This window comes from Hemiscyllium ocellatum, unplaced genomic scaffold (assembly GCF_020745735.1).
Source record: "Hemiscyllium ocellatum isolate sHemOce1 unplaced genomic scaffold, sHemOce1.pat.X.cur. scaffold_3602_pat_ctg1, whole genome shotgun sequence".
In the NCBI taxonomy this organism is placed as follows: domain Eukaryota; kingdom Metazoa; phylum Chordata; class Chondrichthyes; order Orectolobiformes; family Hemiscylliidae; genus Hemiscyllium; species Hemiscyllium ocellatum.
The window spans coordinates 1-12,500 of record NW_026868501.1 but is presented as its reverse complement, the minus strand read 5'-3'; the positions used below and the strand labels follow the sequence as shown (position 1 = coordinate 12,500).

General features: G+C 57.8%; 1 protein-coding gene across 1 annotated transcript in view; it reads left to right on the top strand.

The window, feature by feature from the left end:
* LOC132813313 (proteasome activator complex subunit 1-like) overlaps positions 1–12,479 on the top strand; it is a 12,747-nt gene extending 268 nt beyond the window's left edge. The window contains exons 1-8 of the mRNA XM_060823122.1: positions 1–85; positions 328–360; positions 846–905; positions 1,846–1,941; positions 3,632–3,710; positions 4,019–4,116; positions 10,206–10,274; positions 12,408–12,479. The exon at positions 1–85 is cut by the window's left edge and continues 268 nt beyond it. Of these exons, the coding sequence (XP_060679105.1) occupies positions 53–85; positions 328–360; positions 846–905; positions 1,846–1,941; positions 3,632–3,710; positions 4,019–4,116; positions 10,206–10,274; positions 12,408–12,479 (540 nt within the window). The 5' untranslated portion in view covers positions 1–52. The remainder of the gene's footprint in view (positions 86–327; positions 361–845; positions 906–1,845; positions 1,942–3,631; positions 3,711–4,018; positions 4,117–10,205; positions 10,275–12,407) is intronic.
* Positions 12,480–12,500: the final 21 nt, after the last annotated feature.

Sequence of the window (12,500 nt, the reverse complement as noted above, 5' to 3'; positions counted from 1 at the left end):
CTCTCTCTCTCACACTCCCCCTCTCCCCACCCCGACCTGACCGCTGGTGACCATGGCCACTCTGCCCATCGACGGCTCGACCCAGGTATTGGGAATACATCCACCCCACACCCCTCCACCCTCTCTCTCTCTCTCTCTCCTCCTCCTCTCGCTGTCTCTGAGACAGCCCGCCCTCCCCCCCCCTCTGGGACTGACTCTCTCTCTCTCTTTCCCCCCCCCTCAGGGTGGAGTGGGTCTGGGGGTCTCTGATCCAGCCCGACCCCCCTCCCTCTGGGATTTACTGACTCTCTGTCTCTCTCTCCCCCCCACCCCCCCCCCCCCCCCCAGCTTGAAGTCTTGCGGCAAAAACTGTGTTCACAGGTACGTTTGGGTGGGGGGTGGGGTGGGAGTGTGAGTGAGTGTGTGAGTGAGTGTGTGAGTGAGTGTGAGTGTGAGTGAGTGTGTGAGTGAGTGTGAGTGTGTGTGTGTGAGAGTGTGTGTGCATGGGCCTGTATTAAAGAAGGAATCACTCACTTACCCCCTCTCTCCCCCCCCCCTCCCCTCCCCACTCCCTCCCCTTCCCCCCTCCCCCACCCCCACCCTCCCCCTCCCCTCCCTCTCCCTCTCCCTCACTCCCTCCCCTTACCCCCTCCCTCTCCCCCCCTCCCCACTCCCTCCCCTTCCCCCCTCCCCCACCCCCACCCTCCACCTCACCCTCACCCTCACCCTCCCTCTCCCCTACCCATTCCCTCTCCTCCCTCTCCCCTCTCCCCCCCCTTCCCCCTCTCCCCCTTTCCCCTCCCCCCTCCCTCCCTCTCCCCCCCCCCCTCCCTCCCCCTCCCCCTCCCCTCTCTCCCCCCCCCCAGGTGAAGGAGATCCAGGTGACTACCTGCCAGAAACTGCAGGAGCTGACGGAGTTGCTGGAGGTGAGGAGGGGGTTCAACTCGAGGCTACGAGGGGGAGGGGGAAGGGGGAGGGGGAGGGGAGTGGCGAAGGGGGGAGGAGGGGGGAGGGGACTCACTCATTGACCGTCCACTACACCCCCAGGGTCACACACCACAGGGAGCTCTCCCTCTGCCTGACTCACTCCCTCTCCCTCCCCTCACTCCCTCTCCCTCACTCACTCCCTCACTCACTCCCTCTCCCTCACTCCCTCGCTCCCTCACTCACTCCCTCTCCCTCCCTCACTCCCTCACTCACTCCCTCTCCCTCCCTCACTCCCTCTCTCCTCACTCACTCCCTCACTCACTCCCTCTCCCTCACTCACTCCCTCTCCCTCCCTCACTCCCTCTCCCTCACTCACTCCCTCACTCACTCCCTCTCCCTCACTCACTCCCTCTCTCCCTCACCCCCGCTCTCCCTCACTCACTCCCTCTCCCACTCTCTCCCTCCCTCCTCACTCTCTCCCTCTCACTCTCACTCCCTCCCTCTCACTCTCACTCCCTCCCTCTCACTCTCACTCTCTCCCACTCTCGCTCACTCCCTCCCGCTCCCTCACTCCCTCCCTCTCTCGCTCACTCCCTCCCGCTCCCTCACTCCCTCCCTCTCTCTCTCACTCCCTCCCGCTCCCTCACTCACTCCCTCCCTCTCCCTCCCTCTCTCTCACTCACTCCCTCACTCCCTCACTCCCGCTCTCTCTCACTCCCTCTCTCTCTCACTCCCTCTCTCTCTCACTCCCTCCCTCTCTCTCTCCATCTCACTCTCCCTCCCTCCCCCTCCCTCATTCTCTCTCTCGCTCCCTCTCACTTTCCCTCTCTCTCTCCCTCCCTCCCCCTCTCTCTCTCTCCCTCTCCCTCTCTCTCTCTCCCCTCTCTCCCTCTCCCTCTCTCTCCATCACTCACTCTCTCTCCCTGTCACCTCCCACAGCACGGAGACCTCAACATCCCGGATCCAAAGGCAATCCGTGTGGAGCTCGATATTCCCATTCCCGATCCGGTGAAGGACAAACTGAAGGAAGAGGCGGTAGGTGACACGGCAGGGGGAGGGCAAGGAAACCCCAAACATTCAGCCCCGGTCTCCCTATCCCACCGGGAGCACCGTGTACAGCTCCCCGGTCTCCCTATCCCACCGGGAGCACCGTGTACAGCTCCCCGGTCTCCCTATCCCACCGGGAGCTCCGTGTACAGCTCCCCGGTCTCCCTATCCCACCGGGAGCACCGTGTACAGCTCCCCGGTCTCCCTATCCCACTGGGAGCACCGTGTACAGCTCCCCGGTCTCCCTATCCCACCGGGAGCACCGTGTACAGCTCCCCGGTCTCCCTATCCCACTGGGAGCACCGTGTACAGCTCCCCGGACTCCCTATCCCACCGGGAGCACCGGGTACAGCTTCCCGGTCTCCCTATCCCACCGGGAGCACCGTGTACAGCTCCCCGGTCTCCCTATCCCACCGGGAGCACCGGGTACAGCTCCCCGGTCTCCCTATCCCACTGGGAGCACCGTGTACAGCTCCCCGGACTCCCTATCCCACCGGGAGCACCGTGTACAGCTCCCCGGACTCCCTATCCCACCGGGAGCACCGGGTACAGCTTCCCGGTCTCCCTATCCCACCGGGAGCTCCGTGTACAGCTCCCCGGTCTCCCTATCCCACCGGGAGCACCGTGTACAGCTCCCCGGTCTCCCTATCCCACCGGGAGCACCGGGTACAGCTCCCCGGTCTCCCTATCCCACTGGGAGCACCGTGTACAGCTCCCCGGACTCCCTATCCCACCGGGAGCACCGGGTACAGCTTCCCGGTCTCCCTATCCCACCGGGAGCACCGTGTACAGTTCCCCTGTCTCCCTATCCCACCGGGAGCACCGGGTACAGCTCCCTGGTCTCCCTATCCCACCGGGAGCACCGTGTACAGCTCCCCGGACTCCCTATCCCACCGGGAGCACCGGGTACAGCTCCCTGGTCTCCCTATCCCACTGGGAGCACCGTGTACAGTTCCCCTGTCTCCCTATCCCACCGGGAGCACCGGGTACAGCTCCCTGGTCTCCCTATCCCACCGGGAGCACCGGGTACAGCTCCCCGGTCTCCCTATCCTACCGGGAGCACCGTGTACAGCTCCCTGGTCTCCCTATCCCACCGGGAGCACCGGGTACAGCTCCCCGGACTCCCTATCCTACCGGGAGCACCGTGTACAGCTCCCCGGTCTCCCTATCCCACCGGGAGCACCGTGTACAGCTCCCCGGTCTCCCTATCCCACCGGGAGCACTGTGTACAGCTTCCCGGTCTCCATATTCCAAACGACTCTCCCTCTCCCTCATTAGAATTCCCTCTGTCCCTGGGATCGGCGGAGTGACCCTTCTCTGGTCTGCCTCTGATCTCCCGTCTATCCCTGCTTGGATACGAGGCCCTGAATGTGATCCCCGGAATCCCGTGTGTGCTGCAAGCAATAACCACCCCTTTGCCTCCCGTCCTTTCCCAGTGCCTCCGGGTCACGGATACAGACCCGTGTCCCGTCTCCGCGGATGTGTGGGTGACGCACCTGTTTTTCCTCCCTTCCACCTTCCCCATCCGCCCCCCCGGATCCTCCGGGAATCTCCTGGAGAAATCCTCCCTGTCTCCGCCACCCCACAACAACCTCATCAAAGGTGGAGCCTAGGCCTTGGGGATTTGCCGCGGCAATTTCTCCGGGAACGTTTTCGGAATGTGTTCTCCCCCTTTCAGAAGAAGAAGAGGGAGGAAGCAAAGAAGGATAAGGATAAGGATAAGGATAAGGAGAAGGATAAAGGCAATGAAGATGAGGGTGAGTGTCGGCGATCACGCGGACCCAATTCGGATATCTCTATCGAAATTCCAATCGGGAATCATGCTCCCTATCCCGGATTCGGGATCCGGAGCGCGGGGAGGGGGTGGTGGGAAGAGTGGGACAGCTCTCCGATCGCTGAGCGAGGGAGGGTTCCCTCGGGAGGGTTCGGGGCAGAGGGAGCTGGTCTTCGTTGGGAGACATGGCCGAAGGGATTCCCGCGGGATCTCGCTGTGCCCTTGCTGACTGACCTTCTCTCCGCTCCCCCCCCCCCCCCCCCCACCTCCGACTCCCCGGTCTGTTTCCAGGTCCCCCCTGCGGCCCGGTGCCCACCAACGAGAAAATGGTGGCCCTGATAGCGAGGGTCAAGCAGGAGATGCGAGCGCTGAAGGAGGCCAACAGCGTCGTGAGTCACGGAGATTCCGGGCGGGGGGAGGGCCCGGGGGTCCGCCCGCACCCCGCCCAGATCCGCAGGGAATCATTCCGACCCTCCACCCCAACTCTACACCCTCACCGACCCCAGCGAAGACCCTTACTCTACACCCTATCACTTCCAGCGAAGACCCTTACTCTACACCCTAACACCTCATCAAAAACCCTTACTCTACACCCTAACCCCCATCGAAGACCCTTACTCTACACCCTAACCCCCCCATCGAAGACCCTTACTCTACACCCTAACACCTCATCAAAAACCCTTACTCTACACCCTAACCCCCCCCATCGAAGACCCTTACTCTACACCATCGAAGACCCTTACTCGACACCCTAACCCCCATCGAAGACCCTTACTCTACACCCTAACCCCCCCATCGAAGACCCTTACTCTACACCCTAACACCTCATCAAAAACCCTTACTCTACACCCTAACCCCCCCATCGAAGACCCTTACTCTACACCCTAACACCTCATCAAAAACCCTTAGTCTACACCCTAACCCCCATCGAAGACCCTTACTCTACACCCTAACCTCCCCATCGAAGACCCTTACTCTACACCCTAACACCCCCTCCCATCGAAGACCCTTACTCTACACCATAACCCCCTCAACGAAGACCCTTACTCTACACCCTAACCTCCCCCATTGAAGATCCTTACTCTACACCTTAACCTCCCCCATCGAAAACCATTACTCTACACCCTAACCTCCCACATCGAAGACCCTTACTCTACACCCTAACCCCCCATCGAAGACCCTTACTCTACACCCTAAGCCCCCCATCGAAGACCCTTACTCTACACCTTAACCTCCCCCATCGAAGACCCTTACTCTACACCCTAACCTCTCCCATCGAAGACCCTTACTCTACACCCTAACCCCCCCATCGAAGACCCTTACACTACACCCTAACCCCCATCGAAGACCCTTACTCTACACCCTAACGCCGCCATCGAAGACCATTACTCTACACCCTAACCCCCCCATCGAAGACCCTTACTCTACACCCTAACCTCTCCCATTGAAGACCCTTACTCTACACCCTAACCTCCCCCATCGAAGACCCTTACTCTACACACTAACCTCCCCCATCGAAGACCCTTACTCTACACCATAACCTCCCCCATCGAAGACCCTTACTCTACACCCTAACCTCTCCCATCGAAGACCCTTACTCTACACCCTAACCCCCCCATCGAAGACCCTTACACTACACCCTAACCCCCATCGAAGACCCTTACTCTACACCCTAACCCCCCCATCGAAGACCCTTACTCTACACCCTAACACCTCATCAAAAACCCTTACTCTACACCCTAACCCCCCCCATCGAAGACCCTTACTCTACACCATCGAAGACCCTTACTCGACACCCTAACCCCCATCGAAGACCCTTACTCTACACCCTAACCCCCCCATCGAAGACCCTTACTCTACACCCTAACACCTCATCAAAAACCCTTACTCTACACCCTAACCCCCCCATCGAAGACCCTTACTCTACACCCTAACACCTCATCAAAAACCCTTAGTCTACACCCTAACCCCCATCGAAGACCCTTACTCTACACCCTAACCTCCCCATCGAAGACCCTTACTCTACACCCTAACACCCCCTCCCATCGAAGACCCTTACTCTACACCATAACCCCCTCAACGAAGACCCTTACTCTACACCCTAACCTCCCCCATTGAAGATCCTTACTCTACACCTTAACCTCCCCCATCGAAAACCATTACTCTACACCCTAACCTCCCACATTGAAGACCCTTACTCTACACCCTAACCCCCCATCGAAGACCCTTACTCTACACCCTAAGCCCCCCATCGAAGACCCTTACTCTACACCTTAACCTCCCCCATCGAAGACCCTTACTCTACACCCTAACCTCTCCCATCGAAGACCCTTACTCTACACCCTAACCCCCCCATCGAAGACCCTTACACTACACCCTAACCCCCATCGAAGACCCTTACTCTACACCCTAACGCCGCCATCGAAGACCATTACTCTACACCCTAACCCCCTCATCGAAGACCCTTACTCTACACCCTAACCTCTCCCATTGAAGACCCTTACTCTACACCCTAACCTCCCCCATCGAAGACCCTTACTCTACACACTAACCTCCCCCATCGAAGACCCTTACTCTACACCATAACCTCCCCCATCGAAGACCCTTACTCTACACCCTAACCTCTCCCATCGAAGACCCTTACTCTACACCCTAACCCCCCCATCGAAGACCCTTACACTACACCCTAACCCCCATCGAAGACCCTTACTCTACACCCTAACCTCCCCCATCGAAGACCATTACTCTACACCCTAACCCCCATCGAAGACCCTTACTCTACACCCTAACCCCCCCCATCGAAGCCCCTTACTCTACACCCTATCTCCCGACGAAGCCCCTTACTCTACACCCTAACCCCCGTCGAAGACACTTACTCTACACCCTAACCCCCATCGAAGACCCTTACTCTACACCCTAACACCCCCATCGAAGACCATTACTCTACACCCTAACCTCCCTCATCGAAGACCCTTACTCTACACCCTAACCCCCATCGAAGACAATTACTCTACACCCTAACCCCCATCGAAGTCCCTTACTCTACACCCTAACCTCCCCCATCGAAGACCCTTACTCTACACCCTAACCCCTGCATCGAAGACCCTTACTCTACACCCTAACCCCCCCATCGAAGACCCTTACTCTACACCCTAACCCCGCCATTGAAGACCCTTACTCTACACCCTAACCTCCCCCATCGAAGACCCTTACTCTACACCCTAACCTCCCGCATCGAAGACCATTACTCTACACCCTAACCCCCATCGAAGACCCTTACTCTACACCCTAACCTCCCCCATCGAAGACCCTTACTCTACACCCTAATCCCCATCGAAGACCCTTACTCTACACGCTAACCCCCCCCATCGAAGCCCCTTACTCTACACCCTAAACCCCGTCGAAGACCCTTACTCTACACCCTAACCCCCATCGAAGACCCTTTCTCTGCACCCTAACACCCCCATCGAAGACCATTACTCTACACCCTAACCTCCCCCATTGAAGACCCTTACTCTACACCCTAACCCCCATCAAAGACAATTACTCTACACCCTAACCCCCATCGAAGACAATTACTCTACACCCTAACCCCCATCGAAGTCCCTTACTCTACACCCTAACCTTCCCCATCGAAGACCCTTACTCTACACCCTAACCTCCCCCATCAAAGACCCTTACTCTACACCCTAACCCCCTCATCGAAGACCCTAACTCTACACCCTAACGTCACCATCGAAGACCCTTACGCTACACCCTAACCCCCCATCGAAGAGCATTACTCTACACCCTAACCCCCCCATCGAAAACCCTTACTCTACACCCTAACCTCCCCCATCGAAGACCCTTACTCTACACCCTAACCCCCCCATCGAGGACCCTTACTCGACACCCTAACCTCCCCCATCGAAGAGCCTTACTCTACACACTAACCCCCCCCCATCGAAGACCCTTACTCTACAACCTAACCTCCCCCATCGAAGACCCTTACTCTACATCCTAACCCCCATCGAAGAGCATTACTCTACACCCTAACCTCCCCCATCGAAGCCCCTTACTCTACACCCTATCTCCCGTCGAAGCCCCTTACTCTACACCCTAACCCCCGTCGAAGACACTTACTCTACACCCTAACCCCCATCGAAGACCCTTACTCTACACCCTAACACCCCCATCGAAGACCATTACTCTACACCCTAACCCCCATCGAAGACCCTTACTCTACACCCTAACCTCCCATCGAAGACCCTTACTCTACACCCTAACCCCCCCATCGAAGACCCTTACTCTACAACCTAACCTCCCCCATCGAAGACCCTTACTCTACACCCTAACCCCCATCGAAAAGCATTACTCTACACCCTAACCTCCCCCATCGAAGACCCTTACTCTACACCCTAACCCCCATCGAAGACCCTTACTCTACACCCTAACCTCCCCCATCGAAAACCATTACTCTACACCCTAACCTCCCACATTGAAGACCCTTACTCTACACCCTAACCCTTGCATCGAAGACCCTTACTCTACACCCTAACCCCCCCATCGAAGTCCCTTACTCTACACCCTAACCTCCCCATCGAAGACCCTTACTCTACACCCTAACTTCCCCCATCGAAGACCCTTACTCTACACCCTAACCTCCCCCATCGAAGACCCTTACTCTACACCCTTACCCCCATCGAAGACCCTTACTCTACACCCTAACCCCCCTCATCGAAGACCCTAACTCTACACCCTAACCCCCATCGAAGACCCTTACTCTACACCCTAATCTCCCCCATCAAAGACCCTTACTCTACACCCTAACCCCCCATCGAAGACCCTTACTCTACACCCTAACCTCCCCCATCGAAGACCCTTACTCTACACCCTAACCTCCCAGATCCAAGTCCCTTACTCTACACCCTAACCTCGCCCATCGAAGACCCTTACTCTACACCCTTTCCCCCATCGAAGTCCCTTACTCTACACCTAACTCCCCCCATCGAAGACCCTTACTCTACACCCTAACCCCCCATCGAAGACCCTTACTCTACACCTAACCCCCCCATCAAAGACCCTTACCCTACACCCTAACCACCCCCATCGAAGACCCTTACTCTACACCCTATCCCCCCTCATCGAAGACCCTTACTCTACACCCTAACCCCCATCGAAGTCCCTTACTCTACACCCTAACCCCCATCGAAGACCCTTACTCTACACCCTAACCCCCATCAAAGACCCTTACTCTACACCCTAACCTCTCCCATCGAAAACCCTTACTCTACACCCTAACCTCCCCATCGAAGACCCTTACTCTACACCCTAACCTCTCCCATCGAAAACCCTTACTCTACACCCTAACCTCCCCATCGAAGACCCTTACTCTACACCCTAACCCCCATCAAAGACCCTTACTCTACACCCTATCTCTCCCATCGATGACCCTTACTCTACACCCTAACCCCCCATCGAAGACCCTTACTCTACACCCTAACCTCCCCATCGAAGACCCTTACTCTACACCCTAACCCCCATCGAAGACCCTTACTCTACACCCTAACCTCCCCATCGAAGACCCTTGTTCTACACCCTAACCCCCCCATCGAAGACCCTTACTCCACACCCTAACCCCCCATCGAAGACCCTTACTCTACACACTAACCCCCCCATCGAAGACCCTTACTCCACACCCTAACCCCCCATCGAAGACCCTTACTCTACACCCTAACCTCCCCATCGAAGACCCTTACTCTACACACTAACCTCCATCGAAGACCCTTACTCTACACCCTAACCTCCCCCATCGAAGACCCTTGCTCTACACCCTAACCCCCCCATCGAAGACCCTTACTCTACACCCTAACCCCCCCATCGAAGACCCTTACTCTACACCCTAACCTCCCCCATCGAAGACCCTTGCTCTACACCCTAACCCCCCCATCGAAGACCCTTGTTCTACACCCTAACCCCCATCGAAGACCCTTACTCTACACCCTAACCTCCCCCATCGAAGACCCTTACTCTACACCCTAACCCCCCCATCGAAGACCCTTACTCCACACCCTAACCCCCCCATCGAAGACCCTTACTCTACACCCTAACCCCCGTTAAAGACCCTTACACTACACACTAACGCCCCCCATCGAAGTCCCTTACTCTACACCCTAACCCCCCCATCGAAGACCCTTACTCCACACCCTAACCCCCCCATCGAAGACCCTTATTCTACACACTAACCCCCATTAAAGACCCTTACTCTACACCCTAACCCCCCCATCGAAGACCCTTACTCCACACCCTAACCCCCCCATCGAAGACCCTTATTCTACACACTAACGCCCCCCCAGCCCCAACCCATCGAAGACCCTTCCAGCCCTGGCCGTGTTGTCCCGCCGCTCCGGGTGTTGCGGGTTCTTGGGCGAGGGCCCCTTCAGTTGAATAGCCGGGATGAAATGCCCGCTTTCTACCCCACCCCCCTCCCCAATCCCAGGTCAGCTTGTGGCTCCAACTGAATATTCCGAAAATCGAAGACGGGAACAATTTCGGAGTGGCTGTGCAGGTAGGTGGGAACGGAGGGGAGCCGGCAGGAATGCTGGGAGGGTGGAGGGGTCGATGGGGTTTACGGGGTGCACGGGTGACGGGGGGGGGAGCACCAGGCCTTCCAGGGTGACAGTCCCACTGGCAAGGGATTTCCGAGCAGTGGGAGTGGGAGTGGGAGACTGATACAGTGGGGCAAGGGGGGAGGGCAGACACAGCTCTGATGGGCAGAACGATCACCTCACCGAGACCACACCCCCTCCCTGTCTCTGTAACCACCTACACCCCCTCCCTGTCTCTGTAACCACCTACACCCCCTCCCTATCTCTGTAACCCCCTACACCCCCTCCCTATCTCTGTAACCCCCCTACACCCCCCTCCCTGTCTCTGTAACCCCCCTACACCCCCTCCCTAACCCTGTAACCTCCTACACCCCCTCCCTATCTCTGTAACCCCCTACACCTCCTCCCTATCCCTGTAACCCCCTACACCTCCTCCCTATCCCTGTAACCCCCTACACCCCCTCCCTATCTCTGTAACCCCCTACACCCCCTCCTTATCTCTGTAACCCCCTACACCCCCTCCCTATCCCTGTAACCCCCTACACCCCCTCCCTATCTCTGTAACCCCCCTACACTCCCTCCCTATCTCTGTAACCCCCTTACACCCCTTCCCTATCTCTGTAACCCCCCTACACCCCCTCCCTGTCTCTGTAACCCCCTACACCCCCTCCCTATCTCTGTAACCCCCTACACCCCCTCCCTATCCCTGTAACCCCCTCCCTATCTCTCTAACCCCCTACACCCCCTTCCTATCTCTCTAACCCCCTACACCCCCTCCCTATCTCTGTAACCCCCTACACCCCCTCCCTATCTCTCTAACCCCCTACACCTCCTCCCTATCTCTCTAACTCCCTACACCCCCTATCTCTCTAACCCCCTACACCCCCTCCCTATCTCTGTAACCCCCCTACACCCCCCTCCCTATCCCTGTAAACCCCCTACACCCCCTCCCTATCTCTGTAACCCCCTACACCCCCTCCCTATCTCTCTAACCCCCTACACCCCCTTCCTATCTCTCTAACCCCCTACACCCCCTCCCTATCTCTCTAACCCCCTACACCCCCTCCCTATCTCTCTAACCCCCTACACCCCCTTCCTATCTCTCTAACCCCCTACACCCCCCTCCCTATCCCTGTAACCCCCTACAACCCCCTCCCTATCCCTGTCCCCCCCTCCCTATCTCTGTAACCCCTACACCCCCTCCCTATCCCTGTCACCCCCTCCCTATCTCTGTAACCCCCTACACCCCCTCCCTATCTCTGTAACCCCCTACACCCCCTCCCAATCTCTCTAACCCCCTACACCCCCTCCCTATCTCTCTAACCCCCTACACCCCCTCCCTATCTCTGTAACCCCCCTACACCCCCTCCCTATCCCTGTAAACCCCCTACACCCCCTCCCTATCTCTGTAACCCCCCTACACCCCCCTCCCTATCACTGTAACCCCCTACACCCCCTCACTATCCCTGTAACCCCCCTACACCCCCTCCCTATCTCTGTAACCCCCTACACCCCCCCCTATCTCTCTAACCCCCTACACCCCCTCCCTATCTCTGTAACCCCCCTACACCCCCTCCCTATCTCTGTAACCCCCTACACCCCCTCCCTATCTCTGTAACCCCCCTACACCCCCCTCCCTATCTCTCTAACCCCCTACACCCCCTCCCTATCTCTGTAACCCCCCTACACCCCCTCCCTATCCCTGTAAACCCCCTACACCCCCTCCCTATCTCTGTAACCCCCCTACACCCCCCTCCCTATCACTGTAACCCCCTACAACCCCCTCACTATCCCTGTAACCCCCTACACCCCCCTCCCTATCCCTGTAACCCCCCTACACCCCCTCCCTATCTCTCTAACCCCCTCCCTATCTCTGTAACCCCCCTACACACCCCCCTCCCTATCCCTGTAACCCCCCTACACCCCCTCCCTATCCCTGTAACCCCCCTACACCCCCTCCCTATCTCTGTACCCCCCTACACCCCCTCCCTATCTGTGGTGACCACTCGGCCCTGGAGTTGTACTAGCCCATGGAGTGAGCAGTCCCTGGGATACAGAGGCCACTCTCTGATTCCCTGCTGTTCCTGTTTCAGGAGAAGGTGTTTGAGGCGATGACTAACAGTCGCACGAAGATCGATGGCTTCCTCACCCAGATCACCAAGTAGGCCGCATCCTCACTCCCTCTA